The sequence below is a fragment of the Megalops cyprinoides genome, chromosome 14, assembly GCF_013368585.1.
Source record: "Megalops cyprinoides isolate fMegCyp1 chromosome 14, fMegCyp1.pri, whole genome shotgun sequence".
NCBI classification, from domain to species: domain Eukaryota; kingdom Metazoa; phylum Chordata; class Actinopteri; order Elopiformes; family Megalopidae; genus Megalops; species Megalops cyprinoides.
Genome location: NC_050596.1, coordinates 13,148,105 through 13,169,424, shown reverse-complemented (window position 1 = coordinate 13,169,424; position 21,320 = coordinate 13,148,105). Strand labels below are relative to the sequence as shown.

At 42.9% G+C, this 21,320-nt stretch overlaps 1 protein-coding gene across 9 annotated transcripts in view; it reads left to right on the top strand.

The window, feature by feature from the left end:
• LOC118788797 (syntaxin-binding protein 5-like) overlaps positions 1-21,320 on the top strand; it is a 131,631-nt gene that overhangs the window by 50,129 nt on the left and 60,182 nt on the right. For all 9 annotated transcript variants that reach the window (XM_036544892.1, XM_036544888.1, XM_036544891.1 and 6 more), the window contains exons 3-4: positions 13,025-13,106; positions 19,693-19,793. In XM_036544892.1, coding sequence (XP_036400785.1) covers positions 13,025-13,106; positions 19,693-19,793 — 183 coding nt within the window. The remainder of the gene's footprint in view (positions 1-13,024; positions 13,107-19,692; positions 19,794-21,320) is intronic.

The window sequence follows — 21,320 nt, the reverse complement described above, 5'->3', positions numbered from 1 at the left end:
TGTGGGCTATTCATAAAGACATATGATTCTTGAAAAGTGGAAAAATGCTTAAATACCAGGGATCCTGCTGCATGCATTCTGCAAAACCCTTTTCTTTGCAGGTTAAAGTCGAACAGTGTGAGTAAAACACCCAGCAAGTCATGGAGGAAATAATTAGGCCAATACCCACTCTTAATTAACCTAAAAAAAAAGCAATCAGATTTTTTTATTCATTAAAAAATCATTCATTAGTGTTGCACCATTACAAAGCCTAGCCATGCACAGAGCTGAAGCCAGACAAGAGTTCCCTCAATCAGCTTGACCTGAGGTTCACTGCACTAACAGCACAGGACAGCACTATACCAACAAATACATATACAAATAAGATATGAATAATGACAATCAACAAATTATGACATGATAGAAACAGAACCAGAGAGAGAAAAAAACAGAAACAGCAAGAATCACGTTTCTGTGACATTGGACCTGAAAAAGATCTATTATATTTATTATACATATTTATTATTTATTATAGCACTGAGAAAGAAAGAAAATTAAAATAAATTGATTTCAGACAGAAAATCATAACCTGTTACCGTTTCCTCTGAATGTGCGAGTGGCATCTAGTCCTTCCATCGCTCAGTGGAAGACACAGTGCTTGCTGCAGGGCTAAACAAGAAACAACAGCTACCAAACTATCAGCTTTAATTTGCTGATCTAACAAGGTGGTCCTATGCAAATTTTCCCTACGTGGCAAATTTGTTTGTAACCGAAACAGGCATCAAGAGTTATACGTTGACTTGCATATTATACCAAACCACAACATTTGTTGTCCCGTGTGTCTGTGTGTGTGTGGTGTTACAGCTCAGGTTCAGCAGACATTTTCTGTTTCATCTCTGTCTAGTTTCACAGCCTGTTCAGCCATGTACTTTTTCTCACCCTCGCCATGACTTCAATTTTAATAGATGGGAATAGGTTGGATGGATTGGCATTCTACTGCTGTTCCCTCTGCGGGGGTCACCACCAGTGCTGGGCTTTTTTTTGCTGTGTGGAGCCTGTGCTTTTCTCTTGGGAAAGAGCTGTGAGAAGCATTCATCCTTTTTCAAAACCCTCACACGGTGTGGGAGGGAACTTGGAGGACGTGAGTCAGCTGCGAGCCGGTCATAGGTCCAGTCGTGACACAGCAATCGCTCTGCTTCTGAGCCTGATCTGTGCCTCGGCTGATCAGAGAACAGTCAGAGGTCGCCCGGTGCCTAGCACCTTGCAGAAACAGGCAGAACAAAGAGCTTTCGAAGGGGCGTGGGAGGCCTCTGTCAGGCTGTTATGTTATGTGGAAACATAGCGAGAATGCGTCAGATTTCTCACAAAGGAAGTCAGCAAACATATAGACTGCAGTGTGCCTTCTTCAACAACGCTGCACAAATGGCAGGTTTGAATCCCAGCGCCCTCCTGACACAGGGTTAATGCTTCTGTCTGTGTCCTGTACTAAATTAATTGGTTGATGAGGAATAATTTGATGAGAACTTCATCACAAATAGCCTTGTCCACAGCCACTGATGTCTTCATTAAAGTGTGGAGGCTTGACAGAAACACTTTACGACTGATCTGAAATTATACTTCCCTAAGTAGAATGTGAGTGATTTTTTTTGTTCTTACTGATAATTCCTAATTAAGATTTGTTTGTTTGACTCTTTGGAAGCAGTTTAATTAAAACGGTGAAGTAATTACTGCTTGCTTAATTGCAGAACAGTCTAGAATCTGTTCTTGCTGACAGGGAGTGAGAAGGGATAAAGACCGCTTATTCTTCCCTTAATTCTGTTTGACAATAGCTGTGAGGCTAATTGCTCTCTGTGACATTTCTGTGACCTATGTGTCACCCAAGGTTTGTCCCATGTGCCATCCATGCACTAGGGAGAGTGATGTCACAGCCCCACATTTCTATCTACCCAGTGATACAACACCTCAATGCAGTGCTCTGTCACCCAGGGCACCTGAGTGTCAGACCAGTGAGCACACTGGAACATTTCACACGCAAGCATGATTTCCCAGTGGAGCTTGCACATATTGGTCTGAGCTACACATTCCAACATCCCTCAGCACAACACACACAATATTCTGTACTACACATTCCAGAATCCCTCAGCACAGTGCGCACAACGTTCTGAACTACACATTCCAGAATCCCTCAGCACAGTGCACACAATGTTCTGAACTACACATTCCAGAATCTCTCAGCACAGTGTGCACAATATTCTGAACTACACATTCCAGAATCCCTCAGCACAGTGCACACCCTCTGCTCTTCTCACTTTGTACTGCACAACTGCTGTTTTCTAAGTGTTGGAGAGCAGGTGAGGATATCTTTCGCGTTGGGAGATGGGATAGAACATGTCCTGCCACTCAAGACTGAAATGGGCAGGGGTTGGGTGACCTAATGTTTCCGATTCCATTTTTAGCTGTGCTTTCCCCGGTAGGAATCCTGTAAAGAGAGAGACACACACAAGGTTACCTCAACAGCATAATGCCAAAACTGCAGAAGGAGAAAATAGTGCAGTTCTAGAAATCAAGGCTGTCAAGGGCTGTCACAAAAAAATGTGTTGACAAATAATTTGTGAAATGAATGTTTAAAAATCCCTGGTTTGTAAAAAACCTCTGGGTTGATTAATCCCTGGTTGATTAACCTCTTAATCAGTATTGCCCTAAAGATGCACTATTTGCATTAATTCTTTTGAAGGTGAATAACTAAACACTTGCCACTTCTTTCATTGTCACTCTTGGCAATGAAACTGATAATTCTGGACCTTATCCTAAGACTTTAATCTCTACTATTGATAAAGGCCAGGGGAGGATCAGTAGGTAGTGAGTTTGAAATTTACATCGTGTTGAATCCTCAGTGCACCAGGACATGATTATGATCAAACAATCGTCCCACAGGATTAGGTTTGTTTCCTGTGAGTCCTTTTTGGAGGCATGCGTTATCAGCTTATAGAGGCCTTGGAGGAAATGCCACAACATTGGCTGAGGGAAGGCTTAAACACTGTGACAGATTCTTTACCCACTGTCGCAAAATGTCTCCAAAGAAGTGTTATGGAGCATTGCGTTTAAGCTCAGGGTGAATGTTGAGCGATGGCTGTCCACAGCTACATCACAAGGGGTCAGTAAGTTAGAGGAGAGATGCAGGGTGATTCTACCTCACTAAGAAAATCATGTATGCCTATTAAAGTTGTGCACGAATGGCAAAATGCCAATTGGACCTGGATGTTCTCAACAACTGTAAACATAATTATTTGTGAAAATGTTAATGGATTTATTGTCAAGGAGCTGATCCTCCTAATGCATTTAATGATGTCACGGTAAATGTCAAGAGCATTAGATAAGTCATTTTTTCTTACAAGTTAATCTGTCAAATAAAAACTCCAAACAAGATAAGGTTTAGATGAACAGGCTTTTAAAACACTTGCATAAAAAAATACATTACTTGACACTATTAAACAACAATCAAGTCATCTCAACAAATAGTATGAGTAGAGAGGCTCCATTATAAGGATGGAAACACCACATGGTTTTGAAACAGATGAAGAATGTATGCATCTGAAGTTGTATGGGAGCAGCAGATTCTCCTCCTCTTCTCCTACATTTCATTTCACCAGTTCTAAAGCAAGTAAGAGCTGGAAAAATTGATTCTAATGTTGTCTGCTGATGTTGACACTGAAATTGCACTTGAGAACTGGATGGCCAACACTGATGCTTACTCTGAGAATGAGACAGCGGCTGAGGGAGAAATCAGTTGACGAACGAGCTTGAGCGTGTATGTTTGAGCGCGATGGTGTCAGCTGTCATTGGTCGATGCACTGGGAACGAAGCTTGAGATGATGTAAATTGTCAGTCACTTCTGGGACGTGAAGCCTGCGCTAGATTGTGTATGTCAGCCGGATGGGAACAGAGTGGGTATGTCAGTGTGATGCTCTGGATGTGAACAGACAGGCCTCGTCAGTGGATGGGCACAGTCTCCATGCCTCTAGCCTCACCTGTGCACCTGTGTTCAGCTTCAGTGCCTTTAAATTCCATTGTTCAGTGCAGTGTGGGTAAGAAAGAGGGCTTGTAACCAATTGGTTGTGAGTTCAATGCCCATTGTCACCATTAAACCATCTCCTTACCACCTTGCCGTTGAACCCTTGAACAAGCTACTTGAGTTCAGCAGCTGTACAAATGGATATGTTCAACATGAGACATGTATACAAGTGTATGCTATGTGACTAAACTGTTAAAAATGACAGTCATTCTTTAAAAAAAAAACATACAAAGAGATGTATAGAGTATACTTGTATTTACATTAGATGTATATTATTTTGTTCTTGGATTGCCTGCATGTTTTCTCATACAGTTATTCTCATGCTCTTATTTACCTGGCAGCTCCCTGTGAGTCAGTTGCATTCTCACCTCCTTTCTGAGCCTCTCCTGCCTCTCCACCCATCTCATTTCTTTGGCTTACCCTCTATTTTCTCTGACTCACCATGCTCTTTAACCTACTGTATCTGCTCTCTCCCTCCTTCTCTGATTCTCTCTCTCCGCCTCCAATTTCCATTTCTACCTCTCTCCCCCTCAACTCCTCCTCCATCTTGACCTCCATCTCCCTCCGCCTGCTGCCCTCTGTATTTCTGCTTTGCTGCCTTCATCTCTGACCCCTTCTCACCTCCAGCTCCATCACCTCTCTGTACCTCTCTGTTTTGACCCTTTAGCTGTATCTCTCCCTCTCCTCTTTCAGCTTGGACGCACAAGATTGGCTCTGTAGTCTGTTATCTCAGACTGATACTCACTGCCTCTCCCTCTCTTTCACCTGTCACCCCCGTTTCATCTCTCTCCAATCCTCTTCCTCACCTGTGTTCCCTTTTTTCTTTCACTCCCTCTTTCCCTCTTTCTTGGGCTGCATCCCAGCTCTATCTGTCTACTGTATATTTAATCCTAATGTTAGTCCCCACTTTTTGCTGCAGACTCTGACTCTGTGCCAGTCTGTCATGGTCTCCACCTCACTCATTCTCTTTTTCTCACTATCTCGCTCTTTCTCCCTGTCTCTTACAGAAAGTTTGCTGCTGCTGCCTTAATTCACAATGTCAGATTAAATAAATGGCTTGAAAATCAGACCAAAACATGGAACTTTTATACTGCAAGGAATTTCTACTCTTTTCCCCTAAACATTCAAACCTGTTTCATCCGCTTATTAGATAAACATGTCTATGCTAACATTGGCAGCTGCACAACAGGGCTTCTGGGGGAAATGCACCACTCTACAGGGAGAGGAACATGACAGAGACACTCTATAACAACATGAGAGAAACAGTCAAAGGTGTGTAAGGCTCTGCGTTGTACTCACATAACACATCGTCTCTCACCTTTCAGCATGTATCCTCATCTGTTCTTCTTTCATCTATTTTTGGGACGAGGCTTCAGTTTGTCCCCGTTCACTAGAGAGCATGTTCCCCGCTCACATGCCATCTTCCTGCTCCCTAATCACACATGGCATTATTCATTTTTAGAGTGCCAGGACAATAAACATCTTCAACACCAGCCGCTCTAAAAACAAAACTTAAAGAAAACAAGATCGTCGTATTTGCTGTTGTCTGCATTTCTGTGCTCATTTTCATGTCTTGATTGGGTCTTTGGTAGCTCAACTCCCTCTTTCATCCCTCTATATGTGTCTCCATATTTCTCTCCATTGCTCTCTATTGAGAAATGCTCTATTCCCCTGCTATGCTCCATTTTGGAGTATTTGTATTCTCCTCCTGTGTGAGTTTGTATGCTTTTAGACTTTTGCATTCATTTGGGGCAACCTCCATTCACTCCATTTGAAGCCTGGAGAAGCCCCCCCCCCCCCCCCCCCCACAAATCCCCTTGACTTTATCTTTGATGAAAAGAGCTATAAGTATTAATTTTTCCAAAAGGCCTTTGTTTATGAGGAAAGGCATCGCAAAATACATACTGTAATGATTTCTAAATCACCGGTACAACAAACAAGCTCAGATAGTGAGAGCTGGCAGGTGGATTGAAATGGCAGTATTCTTCATAGAGAAAGAGCCAAAGAAACAGACACATACTGTCACCCTGGGCCCCAGTGTCACAGGTACAAAGACAGGTTAGCCCCACTTGGGTCCAGCATCTCAGGGGTAGTGACAGTTTCACATCCCTCCAGGCTTCGGGCTATAGAACAGACAGCCTGTAACATCTCCCCCTCTCCCTGTGCAGTGACCTTGACAGGCAGTTTGTATCCCAGCATGCCATTGGGGACGCATGAATCATGTTCTGTTCTGCCGAGATTTTTGTGAGAGACAGCGAAATACTGGCGGAGTGGCAGGGATCGAGCAAAGACCATTAAAAAGGGAAACTGTCAGCTCTGCTCTCCCTCCGTTCTCCACACTCCCATGTTGCTGTGCGAACTGTGAATGCGCTCTATTTGACCAGCTCCTTCTTGAATATATCATAACAAGCCAGCAAATCTGACCACATTTAGCTCATATCAGTACTGTTTGGGGCGCATGTTTGTGATCAGTACAAAACATAGTCAGTAGTGTCATGCCACCTTATATATTATATATATTTTGTACTCACACCTTGTAAGTTGCGTTGGATAAATGTGTCTACTAAAGCACAAAATGTAGATGTAAATGAAGCTTAAAGAGTGGCAGTTTTTAAAATATTTAACTAATGAGTCAAAATATTTTTTCAGTAAATAGAATATCTGTGGTCCTCTTTCTGAGTAATTTTGGGTGTTGCAGGGGGCTGCAAGTGCTTTTGAAGCATCACTTCCAGTTGTCAAGGTAACACTTTGCGCATATCATACATGTCAAATGGTATTGACCTGATCTCCCTTCTAACGCCCTCAATGCACAGCAATGCCAGGGTGCACGTGTTATGCGCTGACCCTGGAGCTCTCAAATATCTGCAAAGACAGGACACAGGACCAAAAATGTGAGTGTCACGTGTGAAGGAGGCAATCCATCATTTATGGAAGTCACGTTTGACACGCGCTCCACGCTGAAGGCAGCGGGCGGTCAGGCCCGCGTCCCCGCTGTCACATTTATGAAGGTAATTAAACTCGAGGACGATTAACAAGCAGTCATGCATTACGGGCTATTAAACCCCAACCCTGACCCCAACCCACTGATTGTAAGAACTGTGAAAAATCCTGGTGCCATCTCGCAAAACCAGCTATCCCTGTAGCCTCCCTTTTCTAACAGAGGAAAGGCCTTTTTGTTTTGATCCCCTCTTTCACATCACTATCAAAGTTCTACTATTTATATTTTAATGCATTTGATTGTATGGTGTATTGCCCATTTCATATTCCTCAATTTTTTTCCATGCACTTTGTATAATGCGCAATGATGTGTTGATTGCCATCATCCACAGATGTCTTTGCCAGTGTTGTGCCTGCAGAACAGTAAAGCCCTCAAAGGGAGTGTTTTAAAATGGAGTCTGGCAGCCATGTGTCAGTAACATGTTAATGTGCTTCCTGTCAGGATAATGAAAGAGAGAGGACTATTTCATCTACACCCAGGTGCCAGGTGGGGTGGCGTTGGGTGGGGGATTGGTGGATGAATTACTGCCTTCTCTGACTGTTCTTGCATTAAACAACACTCAAACATGTATAACTGACGTGTAACAGGCCTGGAATGTTAATTCCAATTGCTTCCTTTCCCCAGCTGTCTGCATGCAATGCCCTGGGACCCACTGCTGATGGAACACATATAATCAAGCATTGAAAAAAGAAAGCTCATTTCCTTGCACTGTACACACAGAGGGTTACATTTTGTGAACCTGGCTGTCATAAGATTTTGCCTTTTACCTTTGACGCTGGTTTTGAATATGCTTCAGTGGCGTGATAATTACATTCTCTCATTTATATGCTTAGCCGGCTCCCATACCACTCAAAATACATCTCTATACAACTGGATTCTGAGGCAGTTCAGGCAACAAAACCGAAGATAGGAAAGCAGAGTCTCCCCTGAGATTCACAGTGTCAACACCTCCTGGTTACATGGCCTGAACAGTAACAGCCATCCCACACTTGACGACAGCTTTTGCCTTTAGGTCTAAGGGCTCAGCAACATATGCTTCCATCAGCCAATCACAGACATGGGGCCTTTGAAAGTCTTTAAAAAAACCCCAGAACTGTTTGATTTTAAACATCTGCAGGACCGACAGTACGCCAGTAAGATCTGATGATTTCCTTCAATTCCTCCCAGTGTTTGTTGTCTGGAGTTGTCTGTCAACGAATCTCATTTGAAGGCATGGTGAAGAACAAGCCCAAATGCCAGCGAACAGCAGTTTTGTTGTCTGAATTTCAGATTCAGTTTAAAAAAAAAAAAAAAAACACTAATCTGAAAACCTTCAATAGTGCCATTCTCTCTCTGTTTTTCTCTGTCAGAATTCTTACTACAATCTCTGTAAGTCATGGTTGTCAAATTCAGTTTCACCGTGCTGGAATTGTATTGGACTTCATTGTTTACCTTTAAGAGCCAGTCATAAAGTGTGAATAATCTACATTCCATTATAAATAAACAGTATGTCGATAAGTAGTCTTATTTATTACCTATAGGGGCTATACATTTTTTAATATGCGGCATGGTTAATATCAGGGCAGCGGTTTTATCTGTTTTCTCCTGTGAGCTGATTAATTTGTTGAGCCAAAAGTCTTGCTGCTTTTTAAAAGAGATAAGCTCATTGATGTTCGAAGTCAAATCTTCTGCTGAAACCATCTTGATTATTGGTTGTGTTTCCATTGGAAGAAAAAAGGTTTTGACTCTCTAGAGTCGATGTGGGCTTCCTAACTTCTATTCACAGAGAAAGACAAAAGATTTGACATGCTCAGAGCACGCACACTCGCCTGCCTTCATGGAGAGTCAGTTGGATGGATGAAAAGCCAGTGAAAAGAGTTGTTTGCGAAGAGGCATGAGCTCATAAATGCCTTAAGGAAGGGCGCTGGATGTACAGCTGGGAAGAAAGGTTCAAACACAGCAGTAATGACTGTGTTAGATTTTGCCCTGAGTGCACTGGCACACTAAGGTTTGAAATTTGAGTACTGTTTGGTACTCAAATTTCAGGAATGAGTTGGAGAGCACCTGGAAAGGAGACTGCTGTTTCTCGTATTGTAAAAAGCCTCTTCAAATTCAGCAAAAAAAAAGCTGGTTTTGGTTGCAGCAGCTAATAAAGCACTTTGGTAAAGTCAAACTTTTTCAGACCAGTCGGAGACTGTTTGACAACATAGAAGGCAAGCAAAGTGGTAACTCTCTGTGACTGCAGGTGTGATTTTATCTGAAACGCTTTGCAGTGCACACCGCCATTCATCTCAGTTAGCTCTTGTTTATGACCTTGCGGTTTAGCTTTGGGTGTGCACAGAGGTGCTGTTTTTTCATCACACAAGCAGCCCAGACCGCTGGGGCCTCTGTGCATCTGAGAGCTGTGTTGTTTCTTTCCCTTCATTTTGCCTGAAAATCTCCATTTGTCTGCATAGCATGAGATACCTCTGGAGTCCTGTGTTCTGACACAGCGGCAGTGCACGTCTGTATAATAAGGCAGCTGAACACACTGGGAAGACTTGCGTTGTGTGTGAGACCCGCTTCACTCTCCTTAGTATTTTCCTTGCGCCAACATCAATTTTATTGGCAGTGCATTCATACTGGCAGTGCCTAGGTGGATTGGTATGTTTTTTTTTTATCTCTGAGAAGGCAAGTCAAGAGAAAGGATTAAAGAAACCCACACTCTGAAATACACATTTTATTTGTCATGTTACTTGTTTTAATTGATTTTAAACAAAGGTGGGTGACAAGAATAGGCGACTTTTTGGGTGTGGGCCTTTGTCAACCCAACCTAATAGTTATGAATATGTCAAACCGCAATAAACAGATTTGACCATGAAGTAGTTAGTTATAGAAAAGAAATCGCTAGCACTTTGCATCCTGTCCAAATAAAGGGTATGATGAGTAATCTATATGGGGGCTGAATGGAGGATGGCGGAAGAGTCACTTTAAAAGAAATTAAATTAAATTGAATTAAATTCACACAAATGTACAGACATGGAGGATGTCAACCTACATTATAATTTACTGTTCAAATTATAGAATGCTGCTTAGAAATATGTAATATATCTATATTACTTTGTTTATATGTTTATTAAAGAGTTATTACATGTTGTAGCATCGGAACAGGTTTAAAATCATTACAATTACAAGCATCGTTCATTTCACATCAAATATTCCAATGTTTGGAGTGGAAAGTAATATACTTATTTATTTAATCATGTCTCACAATTCAGCAAGCTTTTGAGTTTCATAGCTTAGTTATAAAAGTTGCAAAGACAGTGTTCTGATTTGTCTTATTTGCCCATGAGTTTTCTGAGCTGGTTCTGGCAGCAAGCACTGATATTAACAGAAACGGTATAGAGGGAAATCAATGAGGGGGGAGGGTGCTGGTAGAAAAAGAGCAGAGATGATGCCGGGGGGGGGGGGGGGGGGGGGGTGAAATGATGAGCTCCCCTGCTCACACCTGAAGTTTCACTTGGATTCTCCTCCTCTTCCCTCCATTTTAGGACCCATGTTAAATCTGTCAGCTGCCCTCTTGAACCCATTTAATCCCAATTAAAAAAAAAATCTGCTTCAAAAAAATCTTTTCTGAAGGAGAAAAGAGATAGAAACAGAGGGAAAGGGAGTGAAAGTCAAAGAGAGAGAGAGAGACACAGTGTGCCCTCCGAGACCGGGCTATCTGCTCAGACACCTTTTCAGTGTGTTCTCAAGCAGAACGGAGCCAGTAAAGCTGGAGGCGTCTGTTTGCCCCAGAAAGAGAGCAGAGCGTGGCTCACTCGGGCTTGTCATCCCGGATGCTTATTGTGTTACTTTTTTTCCTGAGACACACACTTCCCTCTGTTGAGAGACTTTGGTTTCTGAGTTTGCATATCCGTGTCCAGGGCGTGGAGGTTCGCGAAACAGCTCTGGATGTGGGCGTTTTGCAGTTTTGCACGAGACTAGGAAAACTGAGTCAGATTTCCGCAGGTGTTCCTTATTCACTCACCCACCTGTGCACCTGCATCTTTGGGCTCAGACCTTCAGATCACAAATTTACAGCGGTATCATTTGGCATGCACTGATGTTGTGTTATAGATACCTTTTTTGTTTTACTAAAGGTTCTTTTTTTACTAAAAGCTTCACTCACCCTGAAAAACAGGAAATGCATGGGTGGAGCAGCAGTGTGGCATAGTGGTAAGGAGCAGGGCTCATAACCGAAAGATTCCCTGCATAGGCTGTCGTACTTTTGGGCAAGGTATGTAACCCACAGTTGCCTCAGTAAATATCCAGCTCTATACATGATTAAAAATTCTAGCCTATACCTATATAGCTTGCTCTGGATAAAGGCTTCTCCTAAATGACAATAGTGTAATGTAATGCATGTTTGTCTGTGTTCCTGGTAGTTTGAGCATATGGGAATCACCTGACATTAGATGCCATTTGACAAGTAATCCAGACACAGATTAGGGGCTGGCTGAACTTTAGGTGCCCTGTCAATGACAGTGGGACATTGGGTCTTGATCTTGGGGAGGTGGGAGTGTGGTCTGAATCTTCAGAAAGAATTATAGCTGTATACTCATACAGTACTAGTCAAAAGTTTGGATGCACCTACTCATAGAAGGATTATAATTTATTTTTACTGTTTTCTACATTTTAGAATAGTAAAGACATCAAAACTATGAAGTCATGCAAATGAAATTAAGCAGTGACTAAAAAATGTGTTAAACAAATCAGAACTATCCTATATTTTAGATTCTTCAAAGCAGCCAAAAAACTTTTTGAACATATTTTTTTGGAGGGAAATTCATACATAGGCATCAATTCTACTATCTATTTTTGTCTAAGAAACAAATTTCAAGCATTTGAGCATGAGTCTTTAGATCAAAATGTCTTTGAATGTTTGTTTCCCACTAATCAGGTGTGTCCAAACTGTACTTTTCCACTTTTTCACACTTTGGTGCTTTATTACTTTATTACTGTGTTACTGGCTGTATGATCGCCGCACCCAGGTTAAGAGTGTCTGCCAAATAAAATAACAGGTACGAATAGGCGGCGAACCCGATGTTTGCGGAAGCTGCACAATGCAATTTGTAAAGCTGTGATCCGTGCTGGAGGCAGCGCACCGGCGTTGATTGGATTGTGCGGCGGCATCTCTCTCTCTCTCGTGCTCGCCGGAGTTGCTTTCCTGCCAAATGAGCTCGATGCGGAGCTCGACTCAACGCAGCTCTTCATGCTAGAGTAATGAGGGGGGAAAAAGAAATCCCGTTAACTTGCAGAAAAGCAGCCACATTGCTTCCAGTCCAGATTATTGCCCTGACTGCTCTGCTGAGCCCCCACACCCCACCCCCCCACCCCCCTCCCCCCCGACCCTCGGGGACCCGTTCAAGCTCTAGCACCCGGCTCTCCAATTATATGACTCATTTAGCATTCGCGAGGGTGTGACCGGTTACGATGGGTGGGTTGGCCCGCATCCCCTTTGAAAATGACAAAATGTGTAACGGATGGAACAGGCATCAAATCCGGTGCTCGGCTCTTGCAATTAGATCGTTTGAAATGTTATGAGGCTTGTAACTATCACTATTCTCGAATACAGATGTGCTGTTATGACTGGCAATATTGCTTTTGTTACTGCTATTGCTGTTCCTCTCTAGCAAGACTTACAGTTGGGGGGGGGGTATTTCTTGCTTTATGCGTGCTTTATATCCCAAAAAGAACTGATTTTGGAGAGACATTCTTATGTCTATTTCCTTGTATTCATAGAACAAGTACTCAACTCTCTGAGCTTATATAATGGAGCCACAACAGTCACATTGTCATGTGTAGCAGAAAGGGAGCATTAAATGGTCTTATCATGAAAGTAGTAACCTGCTGTCCTGTTCCATTACATCCCAGTGAGGTATTTTTAGCAGGTCTTTAAGTATTACCTCGTTCTCCCATTCAGCCACATCCTGTATGTAGGCCACCTTTCTTCCTTGACTCAGTGATGTCATCAGTTTGGGACGGCCTGGTGTGGACTGCTACTGCCAACACGAGAGCGGAGCAGCCGTTCTCCAGCTGCAGTTCCTCATCAATGAGGTAAGAGTGACCTTTGACCTTTCTGTTGAGCAGCTCTGCTTTGAATGAAATCTTTCTGAAAGCAAACAGCTGAGGGGGAGGGGGTGCCCTACAGGTATCAGCTATTATATATATATATATATATATATATATATATATATATATATGCACAGATCACATCTAATTTAAAATGTAAACAATACCAATGCAGCCAAGGTGACATCACAGCCAACTGTCCAACTGGAGATGTTTGTCCAAACACTGTGGTTTATAATGATGCAATCATTTTAACGTCAACTGATTATAAAGTCCTTTATTAGAATATAATATTATTGTGTTGTTGCATAGTAGTACAGTATAACTGCACAGCACATATTGATATGATTAAAGAAAGAATGTGGAATGGAGTGGAGGTACACTTGGCACTGGCATCTCACGGCTCCTAGTTGTTGCGTTCAAATCTTTTTTATTTATTTGCTTGGCTCTGTTTTTTCTATTAATGTCTGTCAACCGCTTTGTAAACATCACTCTACCCTCAAAGACTGTCTCGCTCCCAACTGACATTCCTCATCTGCGTTTCAGAGAAGCTATGAATGGGAGCTCGCTCGACAGTTCGCCAGACCGGCTTTGCCGGGTGAGGAACGGCTTTGATTTTGTAAATGGAGAGGGAGAGAGATTACTCACTAGACTGTTTGGCAACCTCTCTCATGCCAGAAGGGCACTGCACCACCATGCTAATTAATAATGCACTTATAAATGAGACACCATTGAAAGAAAGGCTTTTCAAAAATGTCTACTGCTGCACAAACAGTCCGGTTGTGCACAGTGCACCGGGAAGAATGCACTGAAATATGCAATTTGGCCTCTATGACTCAGTGAGGCCTGGATGAAAGCCAGGTGTATATTGTATCTGTTTGATCCTAACTGATGCCATGATATGTAGTGGAGCCAATAGTGGAGGAGATTATTCCTACACTTTTGTTTTTGAAAATGCATTTGCCAGATTTTTTTTTTTTCTGGAGAGGTTTTTGTATTGATTACTTTAAAACTGAAGCAAAAGTTATATGTTCGTGTTGCTGTGATTTCTTTTGTTACAAAGTTCCCTAAATCCAAAGTCATGCTACAATTGAATTCATGGCTGCAGTTTTGTATGATGCATATTGTGTGTATTTAAACCTTAACCTTAACCTTAAACCAACATATGTTACTGTGTAATTATGTATTTGCCTGGAAAATGCTCTTATCTACCTACACAGCTTCCATTTTTACATATTAATCATGTCCTGTTGGACAATTACATAAACAAGTTCAGGTTAGGCACCTTGTTCAAGAACACAATGGCAGGTTCTTGACCAGAAACTGAACTTTCAACTTTCCTGGTCACTATCCTAATCCTTTAACTGCTGTTAGTCCTTTAACTTTTACTTGCTGGCTGCTTATATGTTGTATACATATTTTTGTAGAAATGCATATAATGTAACATGTATGTGGCAGCTCACCTCACAGATATTTGAAAAACTTTTTTTAGATGAGGACACATTGATACATTCTCTGTTTACATTACATTACATTCATTTAGTAGACGCTCTTATCCAGATCGACTTCCAGCATAACAGAAAGTCCACAGAAGCAAGTTCATTACATTACGTTACATTATTGTCACATGTCATTACATCATACTTCACGTCTCCTCCAGAATTGGAATTGTCCCTTAAGGGGGTCACCAGTTATAGATTTTCAGGTCACAGAGGATGCCTGCAAAGGATGTAGTAATGGAGGAAGGGATGCAATTTGGCACTCTTGATGCAGGAGTTCACATGAGGCAAAAGAAAGTGCGTCAAACCAGGGCTGAAAGGTTGCCGCAGACGCATCTGCCCGGGGCCCGCTCTGGAGGCGGCCCTCCTCCGAAATCCAGGCCTCCCCACGCATCAATCAGCGCCAGAGCTGGCAGAGGCGGGAGCAGGTGCGCCGGCGCCCGCCCCGATCTCCCGCCGCCCGCTCGGATGCCAGAGAAGATATTCCTCTGATAGCGCCGACAGGAAGGAAGGGGCTAATTAAGAGAACAACGGCGTGTGCTAATCGCTAATGTACACGGCGGAGGCTGCATGTTTTTGCGGGCCCCCGCAGAAAGGCAAGGGGATGCGGATGAGAGCTCTCTCACAGCGCTGGGGGGGGCGAAAGCTGCAGGACGCCTCGCCTTATCCTGCGCCCCTTTGCAGGGAGAACGGGGATGCAAAAAGGGTACAGGTGTCACTGTATATTTAGGAATGGCAGACACCCGGAGCTCTTAGAATGTGCAAATGATGCACATCCTGTGGTAAACATCAGTATATCCCAGATGATCCATTAAGATCGTAGCTAGCTTTTAAAGGTTGATGTATATAGCTACTGTACATAAGTCAATGTGTGACTATTTTATTTGTGCATTATGTGTTTAATGAAATATTGGTGTGAACTAGCTAATGTTAGTCAAAAAAGTATGAATCACACCTGCCCTGATGGACAGAGACTTACTGATGTCTCCCATGCCAGAGCGCTCAGTCCTTTGGGGAAGCAGGCAAGCAAACGTGGTTACTGTCCTAGGAAAGTGCCTTTTTTGGTTGCCTAATAACATGTAGGTGGCACAGCAGCTGGCTGCCATCAAAGGCACACATGCAGAACTGATCTGTTTCTGTCTGCTACAGGATGTCAGCACAAAGAAGGCCTTGGGCCATTCATTTGTACAGTTTATCCACATGCTGTTGGCACATGGAAGACAGGGATGCTGGCCCAGTGGTGTCCAGTGGTGTGGAAATCCCATTAATCTCATGGCTGAGCCACAGCAGTGCACGCAAGAAAGTGCGGAGTGTTCCGGAAGCAGTGGCCTTTCTGGCACGAACGCTAAGAGGGGGTGACAGAGCAAATACACACACACAGTTATGTGTTAACAATCATAAACTGTAGCATGCACACATACGGCCATAAACATACACACACACGTGCTGAGGTGCACATAGACGCATACACACACACAGACACACACAAGCACACGTGAACACACACGCATACCTAAGCACAAGGACACAGACATGTACACATGCAATCACAAACAACAGCATGCACACACAAGTATATATGCATGCCCGTAAACACACAGCACAAAGGCATGCACAAGACTGCCTGCCCACAGCCTTGCATACACACACCTATGAGCACAGAGGTACGCACACACAGAAACACAAATTAAGTAAACATGCTCATTAGATTTTTCCTCCGGCTTTCATCCAGCACATACAACAGCAAGCCTGAATTTTAATAAATATGAGTTTATGTTGACAAAATTGAATACAATTTAAGAATAAATGCCTGAAACCAATCTGAGACAGCCTCTCCATATGGCCAGAGAGGTGGGGGGGGGGGGGGGGGGGGGGGGGGGTGTGAGTGTTGTTTAACCTGTCAGGGTCAAGAATAAGAGGAACCCGTGCGCTGCCGACCCCACTCCCTGCTGTGCACCCAGCGTGGGCTGCGGGGTATTGTTGTACGACACGGTAATGAAAATTGGCGGTAAACATTTATTAGGAGAGAATGACTCAGTTCCTCCTCTGATTGGCCCTGCGGGTGCTTTTCCTCGGCTGGGTTATGGACTCAGTTTGGCGCGTGGTCGTTCTGTTTACAGCTCACGCAGTTTAAGGTCCCCTCTATTCAGCCGGCTGCCTGCCTTGGCTGCTTTTCATCCTCTTGAATGGTGTGTGTGTGTATGTGTGTGTGTGTTTTTTCCTGAGAGACTCCAGCCAGGGCCATAATGGCAGCGTAACGAGAATGTCCTCACAGCCAAACATCACATATTTTGGTTCCGAATCCGTGGCTGTGCAGAGTCAGGTAGACAATGCGGGAGCCAGAGCCCCATAAAGCATTCTCTCAATCAGTCCAAAGATCCAGTCATCTTTGCCATGTGGACAGCTTTTCATTCATTTGTGTTTATAGTAGACCAATGTTGCACCAGGTCTGTGCATATTAATTGATGTTTATTGGACGTGGAACTGATGCACTGACTTGGATGAGCCATCCCAATAGTCCATCAGCTGATCAGTGAATCTGCACTGCATCCAAGACCCCCCCAACACACACACACACACACACACACACACACACACCACCACCACCACCACCACCACCCTGCAAAAAAGGAAGATAACTCCAGGTTTCTTTCCAAGTGCTATGGCTACTGTGACATGTATCACATCAGTCTGTTTGGCGATTGGTTTTCACTGTGCAACAGTATTAAAGTTCAAATCAAATTTTGATTTTCACCTGTATGCTCCTTTAAAATTTTAGATGCACTGCCATGACTTAAATATCTGCCATCAGGGCAGCTACATTTATTTTAAGGTACTGAAAATCGGGGTTGAAGGTGGTTGTCTATGGACAGGGATGAGAAAAGTGCTGGCAGGAGAGACAGAAGAAGGGGAGAGATGACACGAGCTCTGTAAACCTTTCCCAGAACCTGAGGTGTCTTTAACCATGGCAACACATAGAGACGTCTAGACTTTATTCTGTCCAGCAGTCAAGAATGAATCCCCAGCAAACATGCCTTGGAAAACAAATTTCTTGCGTGACATGGGGGTCATTGAGTTTGGAACAGATGTGGGTTTTTTAGATGTTAAAAGGCACTTGATTTTGCTGCTTTTTTGAACTTGTTTTTCATTTGTGTTGTTTTTGTTGTTGGGTCCATTTGGAGTCAGAGCTAATTACGCTGAAATGGAGTTCAAGGCCTTGTTTTTCCCCGGCTCATTTCCTCCGCATTTTTCCTCTCTCTCCCTCTCTACCTGTTGCTGCACTTCTCCCTCCTTTTCCATCTCTCGTGCCTCTTTCCTTCTATTGTTCTCCCTCTGGCTCTTTGCTCCCTCTATCTCTCTCTTCCCTCCCTCTCCCTCTATCTCTCTCTCCCTCTCTCTCTCTCTCTCTCTCTCTGTCTCTCCCCCTCGCTCTCTCTTCCCTCCCTCTCTCTCTCTCTCTCTCTCTCTCTCCCTCTCTCTTCCCTCCCTCTCCCTCTATCTCTCTCTTCCCTCCCTCTCCCTCTATCTCTCTCTCCCTCTCTCTCTCTCTTCCCTCTCTCTCTCTCTCTCTTCCCTCTCTCTCTCTCTCTCTCTCTCCCTCTCTCTCTCTCTTCCCTCTCTCTCTCTCTCTCTCTTCCCTCTCTCTCTCTCTCTCTCTCTCTCCCTCTCTCTCTCTCCCTCTCTCTCCCACTCTCTCTCTCTCTCTCTCTCTCTCTCTTCCCTCTCTCTCTCTCTCTCTCTCTCTCTCTCTCCGTATTTCTGTCTCGCTCCCTCTCTTGTTTGGCTCCCATTTGCTCAAATCACCAGTGTGTCTGTGAAATGAGACAGCGGAGACCACGCTCGTGTCTGTAAACACAGGTGATGGTCGTCCTGGAGACAGACCTCTGAATAACACACGGAGGATTAATGCTGACGCTCAGCTACATGAGAGAAAACAAAAGGCAGCGCCTGAAATCAAATTAAGCACAGCCTCGAGTCACTTCATCTCTGCAGTCAGTCAAATCTGACGCATTTATTATTTAATATTATGCATGAATGCATGAAACAAAACCCTACATATTAGATAAGGACTCCCCACAACTGGAAAACATTCAGCTGTTTGTAACCTTTCCTGTGCTCTTCAATTATACATCTTGAGCAATCATGTAATATTTAATAAAAAAAAACAGCACCATCGTGATTCATCACGATCATTTGAAGTGTTATGATGAACCTGTTGCAGACACATACGTCGGAGCACAGACATTTTTAGAGGATCATTTTATCTTGTTATACCACAGTGAAATCCCAGAGTGAAGGTCTAATCTTGGCTTTCTCAGGTGCTTGCTTTAAACAACATAGGAAAACACACACACACACACAACCACACTCTCACACACACACTGACTCACAGGCTCTGGGCCTGAGCTTATCTTTCCAAGTGTATAATTCCAAAGCAATCACTGACCCCACACAAACCTCTATTTGGCAGTGTTCAGTCTCTCTTTATTTGTAAAACGTAATTTTGAATTTTAATGAGGACTAGCCTTTTTGTGAGAAAGTAGAATACAATAGGGGGAATACAATGGGAGCAGTGAACTGAATATCACTCTCCCTGGCTGTGATTTTCAAGTGGGCATGTATATTCAAATACAGCTTCATGAGCTTCATGGGAAACAGGATTTATGATCAAAGAGCAAAGACTTACTGTATATCAATGATGTATACAAGAATGCAATGTAGCAGATGTTTCAGCTGAAGAGGAACTTTGATATTTCATGCATGTTTGCTTTGTTTTAATTATTACTATACACAGTGTCTGCATCATTGTTTGTTCTGTGTTTCCATTACACTGTGTCTGAGGGAACGCATACATGCATGAACTCAACGTATTAACACTGAATTCTCTCAGGATTAGAATGCAGCACACTCCGATTTTAATGCATACTATGCGTACTTTTGTTGAGATTACTGCACCACGTCTTCCACATCGACTCTTGACTGTCAGCTTTTGACTCTCAGCTGGATTGTGTTGACCTTTTTTGCTTAAGCATTAATGTTGTGTCTCTCTCTTTCCCTCTGGTCTCCCACAGGGGGCGCTAGTCACTGCCTGTGCAGACGACACACTCCATCTCTGGAACCTGAGACAGAAGCGCCCCGCCATTCTCCACTCCCTCAAATTCAACAGAGAGCGGCAAGTGTTACATGCACATGTAGATAGACTCAGTTGCACGTACAGTCACACAAACACACATTCTCACTTTTGCTCACAGATGCACACACAGTCATTCACGCACATAGGTACACTCTCACACTGTTCCCTCACCGAAACATGCGTATTCACTTCTGAACTGAGATACACTCTCACGCTTTCCCTCACCGATGTACACAGCCTCCCTTACCAGACCCACACTCTCACCTTTTTACACACTCATACACACAGAATACATCCACCCACATAAACTCAGATAATTCACATACACTTGCACTCTCTCCCATAAAACGCAAACACACACACACACACACACACAAACAAAAACACACACACACACACACACATACAGAACAAAAGCCTTTGATTCAGAGGTTCTCTACAGAGGTGCTGAGTGGCACAGAGTGATTCACATACCCGCGGGTGTTCGGAATGATGCATTTGTAGATGGAGATTTTTTGTTGTGTTTGTTTGCAGTCAGACTGCTCTATAGAAATACCACCCTTCAGCCAAAGGGTAGAATTCCTGACTCTTGCCTTCAATGCATGGGAGAAAGGAGAACCACTTTCAAACAGGCTTTTTTTCAAGGTTCAGGTAAAAGAGAGAAAATGAAAAAAATATATATAACCTTGGGTGCTCTAATGGTTATTTTTTTGTAGGAGTTGTGTAGGTTGGTCTCTTTCCTCTTTGATTGAAAGCCAAGGTCTTGATTTTTAAATCTCTCGAATAAAAAAATCTTTCTTTTGTTAAAAAAAAAAAAAACTCCTGATGATCACCTCATTTATATTAAAATGATACAAAGAGAATTTGAACATGCTACTCAGGCATTGTACAATACAGTAAGTTCTGCAGCATTGCTCCTACACTCTTGTCCTTCAGCCATAGCTTTCAAGCTTCATAATAACTTTCCACACTGGAAAATAGTACACTACATCTTTTCAGAAAAAATGTGTTGTTTTGCAACTAACAATATACAAATTGAGAATACTAATGTTAAAGATAAATCAATTTTAAGTAATTCCCCTGCACCAGCCCAAACCAAAAAAATGCTTCCATACCTGTATATCAGCATGTCAGTCTCTTCCAAAGTCCAAGCATACACTTGATATAGTTTGCCCTAGCAGAACACAATGTTCTGCATGGTGACCTCAGATCTCTGAGGTCATGGGCTTGTTCTGTTTGTCAGGTCACTAAAGTAGTCCTCCCTACTCACACAGGCAACAAATAGATTTCAACATGTATTTAAATTGGTCTGAAACATAACTTTTTATGTGTAGCCATACAGGACGTGAGATGTAGAAAAATACTACGATATAAACTTTTTATTTTATTTAAACTTATTTCAAAACTAAGGTGTATATACTACAATGTGTCTAACATACATTTTTTATGTATTGTTGCCATCATGTCAAATACTTGTTTTATGCACAGGAAGCTTTAGATAGGGTGTTAGGCACACCTCACTATGATGAGGTCTTGCTACTGCCAAATGGCAACAGCATCGTTCCT